The 20253-nt window shown below is 42.5% G+C and overlaps 1 protein-coding gene across 2 annotated transcripts in view; it reads right to left on the bottom strand.

The window, feature by feature from the left end:
- The window catches only part of BRIP1 (BRCA1 interacting DNA helicase 1), a 561638-nt gene that overhangs the window by 65691 nt on the left and 475694 nt on the right, over nucleotides 1-20253 (bottom strand). For both annotated transcript variants that reach the window (XM_077482124.1, XM_077482125.1), the window contains exons 15-16: nucleotides 16979-17138; nucleotides 14911-15032 (exon numbers count right to left, since the gene is read on the bottom strand). In XM_077482124.1, the coding sequence (XP_077338250.1) occupies nucleotides 14911-15032; nucleotides 16979-17138 (282 nt within the window). The remainder of the gene's footprint in view (nucleotides 1-14910; nucleotides 15033-16978; nucleotides 17139-20253) is intronic.

Genomic DNA, 20253 nt, shown 5'->3' with positions numbered 1-20253 from the left:
GGAGGTTTATGCTTTGCGCGTGGGTGTTAGCGGTACTGGCACTAACCTAGCGCTGCCTGGGGCGATGCAGACCCTGACCCTAAAACCTAATTGATATCACCCGCCGGGTGATCAGGGGGTTAAACCTTTATTGGGTAATAAATGGTGGGTGCCCTGATGCTATAAAAAGCAAACTAACTAACCAGAGTCACCCGTAACACTTATACAGTGATCACTGGTGAAAGGGTTAACTAGGGGCAATCAGGGGGTTCAAATTTTTAGGTAGTATATGGGGGTCCCTGGCGCTATATAAAAACCTGACGGGGAACCTAAATAACTAACTGGCTAACCAGCGTCACCAGTGGCACTTATACGGTGATCGCTGGTGAAAGGGTTAACTAGGGGCAATCAGGGGGTTAAAACCATTATTGGGTAGTATATCGGGGTACCTAGCGCTATAAAAACCTGGCGGTGAACCTAAAAAAATAACTAGCTACTTAACGGCACCAGTGACACTAATGCAGTGATCAGAAAAACGATTGCTTAGTGACACTGGTAAAAGGGGGTGAAAGGGTTAACTCTAGGGGCAATCAGGGGGTTAAACCTTTATTGGGGGGGTAGGGGGCTACCCTGGACCTAACACTAACTGCCCTGACAGTTTTTACTGTCACAACTGACACTAAATGCAGTGATCAGTAAATAAATGATCACTGCAATCAGTGACACTGTGACTGGGAGGGGATGGGGGGGCGATCGGGGGGGTTTTGTGTGCCTATGTGTACCTACATGTCAGTGTAGTGTTGGTGCACACTTACTTTCTGTGTTCTCCTCGTAGTCCGGTCAAAAAAACCGCCCCGAGGAGAATGACATTACTTCCTCCCTGCCTGTGTTTACAATACACAGCGGGGGGAAGCTTCTCATTCGCCAGGAGCGGTCGAGAGGGGATGGCCAAAAAACCAACGGCCATCCCCTCATCCCGGATCGCTCCTGCAGACTTTTAGTCCTCTTCCCCCCTCTCTTGTTGGACTTTTTTGTGATTGCTTTTTTAATACTGCATTTATCATTGTATTTTTCATTTACCTGTTCTTGCGCTGCACCTTACCTTATGCATTTTACTTGGATTATGTGATGATCTTTTTGTGCTAGCTGCATTAGTTATTGGGGAATTCTTTTTTTTTGCGCTGATTGCTTTATTTCTATATGCACAATGTGCATTAGAATGGCCATGGAAGGAAGAGCACATAGGCAACAGTGCTGACAGAGAGACCTGTCTTCGATTAATATTGTCACCTCAATCCAGGAAGAGGTGGAAACTTGCAGGATCACCAGGGATTTTTATCAGCAATGACAAACGGTTAATGAAAAAAAGGGTCAGAACATAAATGCACTTTTCATGATTGAACCATAATTATTTATTATTTGGGTTTCCAAACAACTTAACCACTTCAGTCCTGGAAGATATGGCTGCTCAATGACCAGGCCATTTTGTGTGATACGGCACTGCTTCGCTTTAACTGACATTTGCGCAGTCATGCAAGGCTGTACCCAAACAAAATTTATCTCCTTTTTTTTCCCACAAATAAAGCTTTCTTTTGGTTGTATTTGATCATCTCTGTGGTTTTTATTTCTTGCGCTATAAACAAAGAAAGAGCGACAATTTAAAAAAAAAAAAAACACAATATTTTTTACTTTTTGCTATAATAAATATCCCCAATTTAAAAAAAAAAAAAAAAAAAGATAGCCAATTTCTTCCTCAGTTTAGGCCGATATGTATTCTTCTACATATTTTTGGTAATAAAAATCGCAATAAGCGTATATTGATTGGTTTGTGCAAAAGTTATAGCGCCTACTAAATAGTGGAAAGATTTATGGCATTTTATTATTATTATTTTTTACTAGTAATGGTGGTGATCAACGATTTTTATCGGGACTGCCACATTATGGTGGACAGGTCAGACACTTTTGACACATTTTTGGGACCATTGACAATTATACAGCGATCAGTACTATAAAAATGCACTGATTACTGTGTAAATGTCACTGACAGGGAAGGGGTTAACACTAGTGGGCGATCAAGAGGTTAACTGTGTTCCCTTGTGTGTATTCTAACTGTAGGGGGAGGAGAGGACTCACTAGAGGAGATGACATATCATGGTTCCTAGCTAGTAGGAACACATGATATGTCTCTCCTCTCCTGACAAGACAGGGATGTGTTTTCAAACACACATCCCTGTTCTGGTTCTCATGCCCGCGACCATCACCCCCCCCCCCCGCCCCACGCATTGCAGCGAGCACGCCTGCTATCCCTGCTTAAAGGGCTGACAGCTATGGTTCTTGGGAACGTGCAGACCTGCAGCAGTATGATGACAGTGGCTGGTCGGGAAGCGGTTAAGAAAGGGTGTCTGGCAACTCATTCACTGGTCTACTGCTAGTTAATGGTCCAGTGAAAATCTGAAAAGAAGTACTGAGCTAAAAGAATAAACACTTATGTTAAAGCAGTTGTAAAGGCAGAAGGTTTTATATCTTAATGCATGAAGATAAAAAAAACTTCTGTGTGTAGCAGCCTCCCCAGCACTCCCTAGCTACTTACCTGAGCTCCATCTCTCTCCAGTGATGTCCACAAGTGCCTTAGCCAGCCGTTACTCTCCTTCTGATTAGCTGAGACACAGCAGCAGCACCAATGGCTTGGGCAGCTGTCAATCAAAGTCAGTTAGCCAATCAGGGGAGGGGGGGTGGGTTGGGGCTCGGTGTCTGAATGAACACACGAGCTGTGACTCAGCTCGGGTGCCCCCATAGCAAGCTGCATTTTTCCCCATGATTTGTTCCTTTAAAAACATGGACACAACTTAATGAGTCAGCGGAGTGACACATCGCTCTCGTTGCCTGCTGTGTTCAGACAGCTCATACACATTTCAGTCATTGAGACAGTGTAAAAAGGAAACAGATTCTGCCTTTTGACACCAGTATCATGTATTTAATGCTGATAACTAAACAACAAAAATAAAAAAATATCAGTTTCTAAACAAAAAAGGAAGAATGATTCCAAACCATTGCCATTTCCCTTTCTACTTCAAATTCTATTTATACATCCAAACCCCAGCAGCTACAGGAAGGCTATCACAATCATGGAAAATTGCATACATTAAACACTTTTTAAAACAAGTAAAAATCTACGATTTTCACATTGTAAAAGGTAAATCACGAACATTAAATGACTTTCTTTTCACAAAAATATATATTTCATTACACCTATCGGTTACAGAAATAGAATAAGTTATCTAGCAAAACATTGAAGTTTGAGATGTGAAACCTGTAGAAAGCCACCAATCTGAAATCATTCAGCTATAAAGCAAAAATTAAGAAGAAAAAAAAACTATATGATGGGTTCTGTCATTGCTCACAAATTATACCATAGAAACAATCCACAGACTGTGTTCCATATACAATTTCCACACCTGCTTCATGGCCATTGCTATGGAGGAAATAATACAACAGCGGCTTGCAGAACAGGTGTGGAAAGCTTTGATGAATGGAGTTCATAGTGTTTCCCTTCAATACTTCAGATTTAAACAACACTGGTTAGCTAGCAAAATAAGATAGTCTAAGTTGAGAACACAAAGGAGTCCCCTATAAATCTAAACCTTAAATTAATAAAAATAAATAAAATGTAGCCACACAGCCCAGCTTCATAAAAAAACTTTATTTGAATTCTTTTTTTCCCCCCTAAGAATGGATTTAAAGAAACTGTAGCAGGTGGAAATGCAAAAAGACAACCTTTTTCAGGCAAAAAAGCCTAATTTTACGCCTCTCAGATAAGCTTGATTAATTTCATCCAGAACTAAATAAGTCACACTTGGCTTCAACATTTTCCTACCTCTAATTTGAGGTCCCTGAGGTGGGCATAGGAAATCCTAGTCACAGCCAAACTGGTCACATATTTGGCTCAGCACTATATTTTCCTTCTATTATGGCAGAATATAAAACACCCAAAATTAACTGACATTTAATTTATTACCCATATACACATGTTGCTTAAAATATATATTTTTTTAAACAGAACTCTGTGATGTTCATGTTTGCACAAGATATACATTGTACACTAAACCAAATAAGATTTGCACTTCCTTGTCAAAAATGCAAATCTAAGTCCTTACAAAATTATATATAAAAAACAAAAAAAAACAATGTAGCCATTTGGACCAAGTTGGAAGCTGAGCATAAAGTATGCCCACCAAAATGCCCAGCTTTGTCCAGCTGCCATGGCCATGACAGCATCAAGAAAGCAAATAATTGTAATATCCAAAAGACAACTTACTAGTAACTATATATTTATACCTAAATTACAGCATTGTGTTAGGTTGTGTTGATCCACGTAAGCAGTGACGGCAGTCTGAAATTTCTATAAAGTTGAGGTGTGTATGGCCAGAATTCGAAATATAAGGGGATCACACCAAAAATAGCCTTTTTCAACTAAACCAACTTAAATATGAATGGGTAACAAGACCACAGTAGGAAGCATTCCAATCTCAAAATCACCCACACAGGTAAGTCATTTCTGTTTCTGATTATCATTAAAGCCAAAATCCAAAACATGTTTTGTACCTGCTGTCATTTTTTAATTGCTTCCCCACTGGGGAAACGTCTTTTCATTTCAATAGAAGAAATGAGTGAACAACCAGGCAACTAGCATTTATAAAATGGCAGTTCCTGCATTTCTTCCATGAGAGGTTTACTTTAAAGCTCAAACTACAATCAATATTTTTTATTTTAAACCTTTCACAAGCGTTTACAATGGCACTGTAAGACTCACGTCTTCTGTATAATGTGTCCCCTGATGTCCGGTTTCGTTTCATCTGTTAAAAGAACTTTGATAATGCAGTGGTGGCTGTTTTCATTTAGCTTGTGGGCATGTGAAGCCCACAAGCATCCTGTTCTGGGATACGGTGCTGCTGAGCGACCAGCATGCACCTCCCGTTCTCTCGCCGATCTCGCGATTTGAGTCATTCTCGCAGCGCCGTCAACTACTAGGTTGCAATCAAAGCCGGCGTTGGTAGTGCCCACCCCGTTGTGATGGCAACGAAGCCCTTGCCGTTGCCCACTGACTCTTGGGAAATGGTGACACACATCTCCCAGGATCGGTAGCGAGTGGAGGCGCCGAGGGAAGTGACCTAAGGAGCCTTGGAGAGGAAGAAGGAAGATTTCATGGGACCACATAACAACAGGCATTAAGAGGTGAGTAAAAAAAAAAAAAAGTCCAAATTTTTTTTCTTATATTATGTCATGCACAGTAATGCCGCCTTTTCCTTTTTTTTGTTTCTTTTTTTTTGGGTGGAACTCCACCTTAATAAGAAAACAAGACTGACCAAAAAAATCATGATTTTTTAGTTTTAAACTAGTATACATTGAAAAACAGAGCCATTTTAGAACTAGGCAAAGATATTAAATGATATAGGTAATATGATGATCTTTGCCTTTACTGTATGTGCTTTTCACATTTCAAACAGCAGACAGTAAAGCAGGATGGCAGCTACACAGAGCAGAATGAATCTGAGCTGTTGTCAGGATTACCAATTTGCTCTTCGGCACACACCAACAGATAATTGTAGGTTTCCTGCAAAGATTTCCACAGGTTTGTACTAAATAAAATTCAATTTTTTAATTTGCTGTAGGACAACTGAACTTCTCTTTCAGGATTGTTTAATTATAGTTGATGAGCCATCTAAATACAGCCATAAAAAAGCACATCACGCCAATGTGTCAAAGTAAACAAAATGCATCGCAACTATTTAGGTGAGCCATGCATTATACCATGTTTTTATTCAACTTCCTTTAGATTTACTTGCAACTATGTAGTGCAAGGGCCAGCCTGATTGCATACAAATTGACAGTGTTTGGGTTTGACCTCGTATTACATGTTTTGGTAAATATAAAGCCTTGTACACATGATCGGACTTCAAACAAACTTTCCCGTGGATTTCTGTCCAAAGGGCGTCGGCCGTGAACTTGAATTGCAAACACACGTCAGGACTTTTTCAGCCAACGTTCCCCAAATCACCTGGTTGTTCTGCGCTTAATGCCGCGTACACACGTAGCCGTCTATCCGATGGACTTAGTCTGGCGGACTTCCTGCCAGACTGTCCGTCGGACTTTCTGAACGGGCTACTTGCCCACACACAACACTTTTTCAGCGGACTAATACGGCGTACTAAGTCCGCCGTACTATCCGCCCTAGGAGAGACGTCGCTGGCCCCACTGCCTGGTATGGACTTAAAGGGGAACCCCAACGCCGAAAAAAATCGGCGTGGGGGTCCCCCCCAGGTCCACATCAGACCCTTGTCTGAGCACGTTACCCGGTCGGCCAGGAAAGGGGGGGACGAGCGAGCGCCCCCCCTCCTGAGCCATACCAGGCAGCGTGCCCTCAACATGGGGGGTGTCTTGGGGAAGGGGGGGCCCCACCCCTAAGCACCTTGTCCCCATGTTGATGAGGACAAGGGCCTCTTCCCGACAACCCTGGCCGTTGGTTGTCGGGGTCTGCGGGCGAGGGGCTTATCGGAATCCGGGAGCCCCCTTTAATAAGGGGGCCCCCGGATACCGGCCCCCACCCTATGTGAATGAGTATGGGGTACAATATACCCCTACCCATTCACCTGAAAAATAAAGTACAAAAAAAAACACAACACACAAGATAAAATAGTTTATTGCACAGCTCCGGGGGTCTTCCGTCTTCGGGGGTCTTCTCGCCGGACTCCTCCGCTATCTTCTTGTAGCTCTTTTACTAGCGGAGGAGCCCGGTCTTGTCCCCCTCTTCGGTTCTTCTGCCAGGCCACCGCGCCTTCTTCTAGCTCTTTTACATGCGGTGGCCTGGTCTTCTGTCGCCGCTGCCGCTGTCCCTGCCGCCGCCTTCTGTCCTCTTCTTCTTCAGATGTTGCCTCGCCAAGTCCTCCGCTCACAATGACGGGGACTGGGCACGCGGCGACTTATATAGGGACATCCCGGATGATGTCCCCGCCCATTATGGTGTCACAGCCCAAGAGGATGCTGGGACTGTGACATCATAATAGGCGGGGACATCATCCGGCGATGTCCCTATATAAGTCGCCGCGTGCCCTGTCCCCGTCATTGTGAGCGGAGGACTCGGCGAGGCAACATCTGAAGAAGAAGAAGAAGAGAACAGAAACACAGAAGGCGGTGGCGGTGACAGAAAACCGGGCCACCGCCTGTAAAAGAGCTAGAAGAAGGCGCGGTGGCCCAGCAGAAGAACCGAAGAGGGGGACAAGACCCCCGAAGTCGGAAGAAGGGCGGCGGCGAGGAAGAAATCCGGGCTCCTCCGCTAGTAAAAGAGCTACAAGAAGATAGTGGAAGAGTCTGGCGAGAAGACCCCCGAAGACGGAAGACCCCCGGAGCTGTGCAATAAACTATTTTATCTTGTGTGTTGCGTTTTTTTGTACTTTATTTTTCAGGTGAATGGGTAGGGGTACATTGTACCCCATACTCATTCACATAGGGTGGGGGGCCGGTATCTGGGGGCCCCCTTATTAAAGGGGGCTCCCGGATTCCGATAAGCCCCTCGCCCGCAGACCCCGACAACCAACGGCCAGGGTTGTCGGGAAGAGGCCCTTGTCCTCATCAACATGGGGACAAGGTGCTTTGGGGTGGGGGAGGCCGCGCGCCCCCCCTTCCCCAAGGCACCCCCCATGTTGAGGGCACGTGGCCTGGTACGACTCAGGAGGGGGGGCGCTCGCTTGTCCCCCCTTTCCTGGCCGGCTGGGTAGCGTGCTCGGACAAGGGTCTGATGTGGACCTGGGGGGTACCACCACGCCAATTTTTTTCGGCGTTGGGATTCCCCTTTAAGTCCATACCAGGCGGCGGGGCCAGCGACGTCTCCTTTGCGGGCCCCGCCTACCTGGAGACCAGCTCGAAATAAGCGGACTTTTCTCCGGGCGGGAAAAGTCCGCTCATTTCAAAAGTACGGCGGACTGTTATACACACGGCCGGATTGTCCGCCGAAATGCGAGTTCGGCGGGAAGATTGGAGTGCAAAACTACTTTCTAAGTCCGCCGTACTTTCGGGTCAAAAAAGTATGCTGGAGGCTACACACGGGGGGATTGTCCGGCGGACTTGAGTTTGCCGAACTTTTCCACTCGCTTGTTTGATCGTGTGTACGTGGCATAACTTGCACCCTTTGGTCAACTTCTGTATTGTTGTCTGATCTTTTACATTGGTTCTGAGCATGCGTGTTTGTTCTTTGGAATTAAGTCCGATGGTTTTCTGTACACACAATCGGACTTTGCTCCATCAGACTTTTGTAGCTGAAAAGTTTGTTTGCAGAACAAACTTTTGTCCTATGAAAACCGAAAAAGTTTGTCCAATGGAGCGTACACACGGTTGGATGTTGCCTTAAAACAGCTAATTTGCATGTTTGTTGTCAAAAAGTCAGATCGTGTGTATGGACCTTAAGAGAAAATTGTTTAATTTGAATAATGTAAGGCCAGCCTTGAATATTTTATCTAGGTGTATCGAGTAAACATTTTATTTTCAATCAGCTAAATTCTGAAAATGTTTAATTCATTGCACTAGGAAGAGGCAGATTATCGTATAGTACTGCTAATCATGCTGGATATAGAACAAAGCTGTTAGAAACAGTAGTCCTTTGCAATTTATTGTCTCTCCTTATTCCCACTGAGCCTGCTTCATGATCTAATATCACACTAGTTATTTTCTAGAAACAGCAGCCTTTTGGAACATTTGCTTGTTTTGACTTAAAAATAGCAATGCTATAAAGAAAGCATAGAAAAAAATACAATTGCATGCCTTTATTCGCCATGTGGTTTGGAACTATGCAATTATTTTGTGAGCTGAATGCAAAGGTCTCTTGAATACCCTCTATACTTTGTTATCATGGCTACCTCCCTGTTCTATGACAAAACTTTGTTATGTTGTTATATCTGGTCTTTAAGCTTCTAAGAATTTTTTGACTATTCTTGAAAACTAATAAAAACAATTGAAACTGAAAAACACCATTTAAAAAAAAAAACAATAAAAAAGAAAGTAGGGAACAAGATTGTGCTTGTGCTCCCCTGAAAGTGGCTCCCACACACCTCACCAATGCCCAGTCACAGAACATACAGCAAACAGGTACCAGAACACCCAGGAGAGGTGGAGAGGGCTGGACTAAAGCCGGCCCATACATGCATCGAAGTTTGGCAGGTTCAGCAGGGACTGGATGAATTTCAATCCATGTATAGGCAGGATGATTGTACCCAAATTGATTGATCGAACAACTTGGGTACAACTAGCATGTTGGATTTCTCTACATACGGTTACTGCCAGCAGACTATAGCTGCTGGCAGCAACCACTGCATTCTGCCTGCCAGGAATGCTCCCCCCGCTGGCAGAATACAACAGCGCAGAGGAAGGCATTCCCCCATTAACACTGACTGTCTTGATGAGGGAATCAAGCTATTTTCTTTCTTTCCTTCCACCCGTGTTGGAAGGAAAGAAAATCATATCATCTATGGCAAGCCTAAGCACTGAAAAAACTAAAGGAAGTAAGGACGAAAAGGTCAAAGGGGTAACTACATTAAGTTCCTTGGCTGTCCTATAATCTCCCACAGCTTCCGCATCTCTGCCTCAGTTCTAAGCTTACCCTTTGTAAGTAAGAGTATTAGTCAATCCAGTTAACTCTTAGTCCTCTTAAACCTTATCTCCTTTTGCAACCCTGTACTTTTATCTTCTCTCTGGGTCTAGCCTTGAACATGTGACCAACACATTAGACCTGGCAACATTCTTTACCCATGCCCCCTTTCCACCCACGAACAAAGGCCTCCAGCAGCAATATTACTACCTCGCCTCCTAACACTAGATCCCTCCACCTCCTCCGACACTCGTTCCTCGCCATTTATTTGCAGATTAGGATTTCTCTATACTGACATACATTGTTAAAGTGCATGTAAGCCCTGACTAGGGCCGAAACAACGAATCGATTAATCAACAACTAATCGATTATGAAAACAGCTGTCAACTATTTTCATAATTGATTAATCAGCCAGCGTACAGAATGCATTATTTGTTTACATATCAGGAAATACAGTGAAGAACACATACAACTCAGTATACTGTCCATACATGTCAGTAAGTGCCTGAGAACTTATGAATGTGAATGTGGCAGGAGCAATGCCTTATAGGACATGTAGTCCTGGGCAGGAAGTGAGTGGTTTTAAAGGCAGAAGTTTCTTTTACTTTACTATAGGGACACTCTATACTATACTTTGCAGCTTGCTATTGGGGCACTCTGAAAAGGAAGGAGGAGCCAGAAGCATCAGCGTGGATCTCAGAAGAGGAGAATCATTGCTGCTCTGTGCAAAACCATTGCAAAGACCAGGTAAGTACAGTATCTCACAAAAGTGAGTACACCCCTCACATTTTTGTAAATATTTTTTTTATTATATCTTTTCATGTGACAACACTGAAGAAATTACTACTTTACATTGTAGCAAAGTGTGAGTGTACAGCTTGTATAACAGTGTAAATTTGCTGTCCCCTCAAAATAACAACACACAGTCATTAACGTCTAAACCGCTGGCAACAAAGTGAAAATGTCCTAATTGGGCCCAAAGTGTCAATATTTTGTGTGGCCACCATTATTTTCCAGCACTGCCTTAACCTACTTCAGTATGGAGTTCACCAGAGATTCACAGTATGCCACTGGAGTCCTCTTCCACTCCACCATGATGACATCACGGAGCTGGTGGATGTTAGAGACCTTGCGCTCCTCCACCTTTCATTTGAGTATGCCCCACAGATGCTCAATAGGGTTTAGGTCTGGAGATATGCTGAGCCAGTCCATCACCTTTACCCTCAGCTTCTTTAGCAAGGCAGTGGTCGTCTTAGAGGTGTGTTTGCGGTCGTAATCATGTTGGAATACTGCACTGCGGCCCAGTCTCCGATGGGAGGGGAATCATGCTCTGCTTCAGTATGTCACAGTACATGTTGGTATTTATGGTTCCCTCAATGAACTGTAGCTCCCCAGTGCCGACAGCACTCATCCAGCCCCAGACCATGACACTCCCACCGCCAGGCTTGACTGTAGATGCAAGACTCACTTGTTTTGTACTCCTCGCCTGGTTGCCGCCACACACATTTCACACCATCTGAAGCAAATAAGTTTATCTTGGTCTCATCAGACCACAGGACATGGCTCCAGTAATCCATGTCCTTAGTCTGCTTGTCTTAAACAAACTCTTTGCGGGCTTTCTTGTGCATCATCTTTAGACAACAGCCATGCAGACCAATTTGATGGCATGTGTGGAATATGGTCTGAGCACTGACAGGTTGACCCCCCACCCCTTCAACCTCGGCAGCAATGCTGGCAGCACTCATATGTCTATTTCCCAAAGACAACCGCTGCATATGACACTGAGCATGTGCACTCAACTTCTTTAGTCAACCATGGCGAGGCCTGTTCTGAGTGGAACCTGCCCTGTTAAACCGCTGTATGGTCTTGGCCAACGTGCTGCAGCTCAGTTTTAGAGTCTTGCTAATCTTCTTATAACCTAGGCCATCTTTATTTAGAGCAACAATTCTTTTTTTTAGATCCTCAGAGAGTCCTTTGCCATGAGGTGCCATATTGAACTTTCAGTGACCAGTATGAGAGAGTGAGAGCGATAACCTCAAATTTAACACACCTGCTTCCCATTCACACCTGAGACCTTATAACACTAACGAGTCACATGACACCAGGGAGGAAAAATGGCTAAACGGGCCCAATTTGGACATTTTCACTTAGGGGTGTACTCCCTTTTGTTGCCAGCAGTTTAGACATTAATGGCTGTGTGTTGAGTCTTTTTGAGGGGACAGCAAATTTACACCGTTATAGAAGCTGTACACTCGCTACTTTACATTGTAGCAAAGCGTAACTTCTTCAGTGTTGTCACATGGAGATGTGAGGGATATACTCACTTTTGCGAGATACAGTATAACATGTTTGTTTATAAAAAATAAAAAAAAATACCTTTAAAGACTCTGTGCAAGGAAGATATGCTCTGAACCCAAAGAAGATGGAGGCTGATAGTCTGGAGGTAATGTAAGGCATTATATTTTAAGTAAACTTTTACAAGTATTGTGCATTATATTTACAATGATCATATCCATGAAAAAAAGTCTCAGCTTTTATTACTGCTTTAATATAAAAGATTTATATCTCTCTTCCACCCTTCATATAGCTTCATGTCTAACTCCTATTTAAAATGCCCATATATCCTCTTCTGGGTGTATTAATTATAATATATATACGATATAAGTAATATATATTATTACTTTCACAGTATAAATGAACCCCTTATAGTAGCGATTATCTGCTCTTTTTGCACTATAAAGGGCTAATTTTAGTTTAACACCATTATGACAGGTGATACAAAAAAAAAGCATGCTGTTGCTACTAAATGTCTTAGGCCTGGTTCACACCTATGCGTTTTCTGGTGCTCTTGCAGAAACGCACTACAGTTCATTTAATGTGGTTTCCTATGGGACACGTTCACATGTCCCCAGTGCCACGTATTAGTGCCATCTGTCATCAGTGCCATGTATTAGTGCCATCTGTCATCAGTGTCACGTGTCATCAGTGCCATGTCAGTGTCGCATGTCATTGTCCTGGTGCTCCAGGGCCTTCAAAAGTGTAATAGGTAGTCAACAAGTTAGATGTGTAATTTATGCTCCTAGAACATGTGATGGTGCTCCCTGCAAGTTGGGTCTCTCTAAGTGACTAGGCTGTGGAAAAGTCCCACACATGTGGTATCGCCATACTCAGGAGTAGTAGCAGAATTTATTTTGGGGTGTCATTTGTGGTACTTGTGTGAGAGAAATAACCTATTACAATGACAATCTTCAATTTGTAAAGAATTGTGGGAAAAATGACATCATCAAAAAACTCAACCTGCCTCTTACTAAATACCTTGGAATGTCTACTTTCAAAAAAGGGGTAATTTGGGGGTTATTTGTACTTTCCTGGCTTGTTCGGGTCGCAAGAAATGAGACAGGCCACCAGTACATCAGGTGTGATCAATTTTTTATGATTTGCACCACAGCTTGTAGACTCTCTAACTTTCACACAGACCAAACAATATCCACTAATTTGGGTTATTTTTACGAAAGATATGTAGCAGTATAAATTGTGACCAAAATTTATGAAGAAAATTTATAATTTGCAAAAATTTATCACAGAAACAAAAAAATTGTTTTTTTTTCAAAATTGTTGGTCTTTTTTCATTTATAGCGAAAAAAGAAAGCTCTATGTGTGTGAAAAAAAGGACAAAAAATTATTGTTATTGAAAGTGTGAGAGCACCGAAAGCTGAAAATTGGTCTGGTCACGAAGGGGGTTTAAGTGCCCAGTTTTCAAGTGGTTAATGGCAGTACTGCATGATATTTTAATGCTACAGATTTACAAATATTGAAAACTGCTTTTGAAATTACAACATGTTAAAGCATATATGACATTTTTCAAGATTGGTTTTAAAGGCAACTAGCATTTTCAGAAGTCAGTCAGGAATGGAAACCTATGTATTTCAGTATAGGTTTCCATTCAGTAATGATTTTAATGTGTTAGCTTACCGTTATCAAAAAACTATCTATGCAGATAAGGGGTGTCTGTAGATAAAAACAATTGACTACTGTCTGTGATACTTTTTTATCTGCATTAATATCCAAATTTTCAGCACAAGCTTTTGGGGTGTACCAACTGCTTCAAGGTCCAAGCAGTATGGCTACAATCACCTCAAGCATGTCGATAAAACAAACGGTGCAGCCTTGACTAGCATTGAATTATGCTCTTGCTATAGAAGTAGGCCATTTACATACCTCATGAAGCTTCACTAGAAAATTCCTAGGACGTTATAAAGAGGGTCCCAGCTATTACTGCTTACTTTTGCCATCACAGGAGAGAGCTCTTAAACTCTGAGCTCATAGCTACTGCATTAGGGGAGAGAGAGTTCTGAACAGCCGCTCAGAGGCATGCAGCGCGCAGCAATGCTGTGTTGCTAGGACGCTTTTGAGATAAAGGTTTTACATAAATGACTAAAAGCTGATCATTGTAATCACCCTTGTTAGTGGCAAATGGTTTGTCTCAACACTCTTACTGCTATATTTGTAAGAAAGCTTGTTCTATTAAAAAACAACAGAATTACCAGCAGGATTTCCGGATGAAAATAAAGGAAAGAAAGCTAATGCAGCCATCACATCAGGAATTAATAAGCTGCATTATAATAAATGTTTGCCTTTTAGTTTTAATACCACTTTAAAGAGAATCATTGGTCATAACAAACTTTCATTTTATAACATCAGCATTGTAATAGCAATACAAGCAATTGTTATTTTTGTCAATCTCTACATGCAAACATGAAAAATCTTCTTTCTGCCTGTCTACTGCCCATTTCTTTGCAAGAACTTCCAGCATATGGTAGGTACCATGCTGCCTGCCAGCAGCAATTCCAGCAGCAATTCCTGTACTGATCGTGCCTCCTGAAAGTCCAAGTTCAGAAGGCAGACTTTGTGAATTCTATGACATAGCAGTGCCTACCCACAGGGCATAAAGAATACTTGTCACAGAATTTAACTCAATGTATAAGATTCTCAAAGTAAGTTTACAAACTTTAATATTGTTCTGATTAATAGGAGTAGGCTAGAAAAACATTAAATAAAATGATAACATTAATTTTAACTTGAGCAAGACACTTATATTTTTCATATTCCTTTCAATTTTGGCAAATGACAGTGGGGGCACCACACACCATCTAATGTAAAGCAACCCTTTTCTTTCACAAAGTTGAATGTACAGGTGTACTTTAAGGTCAAAAGTAAAAGTCTTCAAATAGTTTCATTAAAAAAAAATCTAATCTGATATGATATAACAAAATTAACTGCAGTGATGCCATACATACTTGAAGATCCTTTATATTAGGAAAAGGAATCCCTACAGTTACAACTGCCCGGGCATTGTCATCTGAGAAGTCCAGTCCTTCACTCACTTTACCTCTGCAAACAGCAATCAGCAATGCACCATCTGAAACCACATACACAATTTTTCAGTTATTTAAAATACATCTAAATTAAGCTATTCAAAGAACTGGAATAGTTTCACAGCTACTTTACGGTCAAAAGAAAAAGTCTTCAAATAGTTTCATAAAAAAAAAAAAATCTAATCTGATATGATATAACAAAATTAACTGCAGTGATGACATACATACTTGAAAATCCTTTATATTAGGAAAAAGAATCCCTACAGTTACAACTGCCCGGGCATTGTCATCTGAGAAGTCCAGTCCTTCACTCACTTTACCTCCATTGGACTTTTGACGACGGAATTCCCGCCAGCAAAAGACAGAGTAGGTTCTCTATTTTTCGGTCGGAAAAAGTTCCGATCGTCTGTAGCAATTCCGACGTGCAAAATTCCTACGCATGCTCGGAAACAATTCGACGAATGTTCGGAAGCATTGACCTTAATTTTCTCGGCTCGTCGTAGTGTTGTATGTCTCTGCATTCTTGACGGCTGAAAGTTCAGAGAACTTTTGTGTGAACGTGTGTATGCAAGCCAAGCTTGAGCAGAATTCCGTCGGAAAAACCATCCAAGATTTTTACGACGGAAATCCCGCTCGTGTACGGGGCATAACACTCGGTTACAATATATCAGCTGTCAGTAGGCACATAGCAGTGATCAGAAGTGATCACTGCATGTGCCCTCTCTTCTACTGGGGGATCTTAGTAGACATGTTTACTAAAGCTCTCCAAGCCCCAACTTCACCCCCACCTGCACCGCTCCCCCCATCGCGATCCCCAGCCTGACAGATCATGGAGATCTGTGCAGGGAAGGGAAGGAGGGATGCCAGTCTGAGCGGCCATGGATCGGGGGTGCGGGGGCATTTGGGGGGGTGATCTGACTGGCGGGGGGGGGGACACATCTGGACCCCCCAAGCAGCACCTGAAGCTGGCAGGAGTGGAAGAGGAGGGATTCCGGCTTATGATGGTGGTTGCAGGGAGTGGGTTTGCAGGGGGGTGGTCGGATCGGGTTGGAGGGGGGTAATTAGTGCTGAAGGGTGAAGGGGATAGGAGAGGAGTGTGAGGGGGCAGTTTTAAATGGAAGGGTGTGGTGGGAGTGGAGAGGCAGGGGACAGGGAGCATGGGTGGGGTTGGTCACATTAGGGGTTAATAACGCTGATCAGCTAGTTGTAATCTGCTGATCAGAGTTATAGAATTGTTCAGCAGAGTCTGCTGAACAATTCTAATATAAGTTTATGGCCATTGAAGGGACCATAAGCTTATAGGAGAGGGAAAAATGAGGTCCGTACACCGAACTGACCTGCCCACCTGCAGGCACTTCTGTACGTCTGGCAGTGAAAGGATTAAGGGTCTGTGTGTTGTTGCAATGGACAAGGACCTGTATAACAACTTACAGCAACACTTGTTGTACCACGTTTCAAGGTGAGCGCCAAACACAGGATCTATAGCCAAAAGAAAACACTAAAAGCCAACCCACCAAGGTATAATTAATGGTTAAAGATCCAGGAACTGCAGTTGTTTAGTGAATTATGAAAGCAATAATTAGTCAGATCCTGTTTGAAGTGCCAGTCAAAAGTAAAGTAAATCTGGTAAAAAATAGTAGGAAATTCTTCTACAAGAAGAGAAGGCATCAATCACATAAGGACGCTAGGAAAAGTTGCATAAAGTGGGCGGGGTTATATAGGATACATGGGGGGGAGGGGGGGTGCTGCTGCACCTGCAAGTAGTGGCATGCAAACCATGATCTATGAATCGATTCCTGTGTCCTCTATTGTACGATAAATTTGCACATACATGTTATAAAACTGTCAAATCTATATGTAGAGACAAAAATACATTTTGTCTACAACACTACTGGCTGCAACAAATATCTGCAATTGCACCTACCGGTATTTAGATTGCTTATAATCTATGAACATTGCCACTTACTGCACACAGATTTGTCAAACATACCTTTTTCACCTCTAAAACGTATAGCATCATAATAGATCTGCAGCAATTTATCAAAGTCCGTCTTATCTCCTCCTTGTGGTTCTTTAATGACTGTCTTGATTTTTTCCAAGTTCTCCCATAAGCCTGTATGCATCCATCTGTCTTTTAATTTTTCCAGCATCTAAAAAGATTCAGTTTAAGAAATTGTCAGTGGTGTTTATAATTATATACTAGTCTATTGGGCAGTCTCATTAACAGTAAAGCTAGCTTTATTGTGTTTATGCTATACAGAAAGGTTTAGCTGAGAATTTGCCCTTTTTGCTCTACACAGATAACAGGAAATATAAGGTCAAGAGCAAAAATGGTTTACCAGCAAAGGTGTTGATGGGAGATTCTGAGCTATGGTAATTCTTTGTATCAGCCAACAGATGGTGTTTCCTGAATGGCACAGCAATTCTTTAAACCATCTACATTGAGTTTTTCTAAAATAACCTATTAAATTACCGAAAAATAACACTTTCTACAATTTCAGTTATTTAACAAGTTAGTACAGGGCTTGGGATATAAGAAAAGGTGAGCATGAGCTGCTGGAAAAGGCAGTGTTAAAGTAAACCTGCTGCAGTTCTCTGCATGGGAAAAGGACAGGTTTGCTCTAAGTTCACTTAAAATGGAAGTAAACCCTTCCAAACAACTTTGACCTACAGGTAAGCCTAGATTAAGGCTTACCTGTAGGTCCAAGTAATATCTCCTAAACCTATATGGTTTAGGAGATATTTGCCCGAAAATGGGCACCGCTGTCTACGGCGCATGCGCCGTAGACAGCGGCGCGCAGGCGCACTAAATGCGGCAAGTCCAAGAATGGATTTGCCTAATTTGTCGACTCCCGTGCGCATGCGCGGGAGTGACGTCATCGCGGCTCCGCCGAATGGCAGCGTCGGAGCTCCGAGACGCGACTCCCGTGCGCATGCGCGGGAGTGACGTCATCGCGGCTTCTCCGCTGTCATTCGTCGGAGCTGCGAGAGACGCCACAACCAAGATGGATGCGGCGGACTACAGGTGACAGCGGCGACTTCGCTGGCTCCTGTGTCAGGTAAGTGACACATAATGAGCTACTATGCGATGCATAGTAGTCCATTATGCTTTACCTTTGCAGGGAAAAAAAGAGGAAGTAAACCCATCAGGGTTTACTTCCTCTTTAAGTTATCAACTTTAAAACCAGTCTTTCTTGCAGAATTAAGACTTGCCATCCAATATTTCTTGGTGTAGAAACTTTCAAAAACTCTCAAAAATTGTATATATGCAAGTATAAGCCTCCTTAAAGCGGGAGTCCACCGGGACTCCGCGTTTTTTTTTTTTTTTTTTTTTTTTTAAAGCCAGCAGCTACAAATACTGCAGCTGCTGACTTTTAAAATAGTGACACTTACCTGTCCAGCGCGCCCGCGATGTCGGCACCCGAAGCCGATCTCTAGATCGACACTCGAGTGCTGCCGCCGCCATCTTGGGTATGGGAATCAGGAAATGGAGCCTTTCGGCTTCATTTCCCGGTTCCCTACTGCGCATGCGCCAGCCGCGCTGCACAATGAGGACGGTCCCCGCTGCCTCTGGGATCTGTGAGTTTCCCAGCAGGCAGCGGGGCACTTGCGGGAAGGGGCGGGCACTTGCAGAAAGGGGCGTAAGTTACGCCCCTTTCCGCAGAGAGCTATCCCGGAAGTGGGTGCAGTTACCTGGATTATCCAGGTAACTGCACCCCCCTCCCCCCTGAAAGGTGCCGATTGTGGCACCGGAGGGGGGGAGGGTTCCGATGAGCGGAAGGTCCACTTTAGGGTGGACCTCCGCTTTAAATAGCTTTAAAATAGAATATGTAAAAAAAAAAGTTTATTTGGTACAAAACAAAACAAAAAAACATATCTAAAGCGAAGTGTCCCCTGCCAGGTCTACAGTGAGAACCGACATTCACACTATGGTGAATTTGTTTGCATTTTGGGTAACGCTCGACCTACATCCTTGATTGGCTGACGCAACCTGTCATTGGCTACAGCAGAATAAAGTGAAGGTTCTGGAGTGGCCATCTCAGTCTCCTGACCTCAATATCATTGACACAACAACTTTATTTTAATTTACTGATGTCAAGCAACAAATTGCAAAATTTGACTGGCTTCTATGGGTTACTGCACTTAGGTTTAAATACAGTAGATATTTTATCAAATATATCTTCATAATAGTAGTCTAATTATCTATCTAAAACACCTGAACTCTACGTTTAGTATAAAAGGTCTACACAGTGATGTTTATTAGGTATATTACACAATGCAGAGAGTCATGAAAGGTATCTGGAAATTACATTTACTGCACGCTCACTTAGCTGCCAGCAGAGCTGTTACATCTATAATCTTTTCAGAACTGTTATGCTTGCAAAGAGACTACAAAATTAGCACTCCAATTGGGCAGTAAACATACTGATATGTAATATCACGATGTAAGTGAGCTGTGAAAAAAAAAGATCCATTCAGCTTTGTAAGGAAAGGATGGCTAAATGATTTACAGATAAAATTATTTAACCAGAACCTTCCAGTTAGCTTTTATACCATGCAAAATCTACTGGGCATTTCACCAAACTGAACACTAAATAATATTTCAACCTGCCTCAGTTGATACTTGGGGAGAATAAAAGCTAAAAAAATCTATTACATTCCTAATAAAATCACAGTATCAACGCTGCTGTTAGTGCAAAAAGTCAGTGAGTCTCAGAGGAAATCCATTGATCTAAAAGCCTTTTGCCATGCACGTTTTCTCATGTGCTTGATGCTTATATTTTCTTCTTGGTTAAGCATTGCTTTAAAATCTAAGTGCTTCAGTGCTGCTAAGAGAGAGGGTTGAAGGGTCATGAAGAAGTTTCTATGATGTAAATAAAGTTAAAAAAAAACCACACAAATACAAATAACAATCTGCATTTAGTTGTAAATAGATGACTGCCGTTACAACAAAGTCTGATCAGTCATGGTGAATTGCATAATTTGTTCTTGGCTTAGAAGTAAAAAAAAAAATGTAAATCAATACTTTTTTTTAAAAAACATTCTTTATTTCAAGCTTTATTTTATATGTTATATAAAAAATAATTATTATATGTAGCTGCTGACTTTTAATATTAGGACACTTACCTGTCCAGGGTTCCCACGATGTCGGCACCCCAGATGATTTTCAAATCCGCTCTCGGGTGCTGCCGCCACCATTCATTGTAAAGTAAACGGCAGTGAAGCCTCGTGGCTTCACAGCCGGTCCTCTACTACGAGGGGAAG

The sequence above is a fragment of the Lithobates pipiens genome, unplaced genomic scaffold (assembly GCF_037356315.1).
Source record: "Lithobates pipiens isolate NorthernLeopardFrog02 unplaced genomic scaffold, aLitPip1_a1.2 Scaffold_16, whole genome shotgun sequence".
Lineage (NCBI taxonomy): Eukaryota > Metazoa > Chordata > Amphibia > Anura > Ranidae > Lithobates > Lithobates pipiens.
Note: the sequence above shows the minus strand (reverse complement) of the source record. Positions and strands in the feature narration are given on the sequence as shown.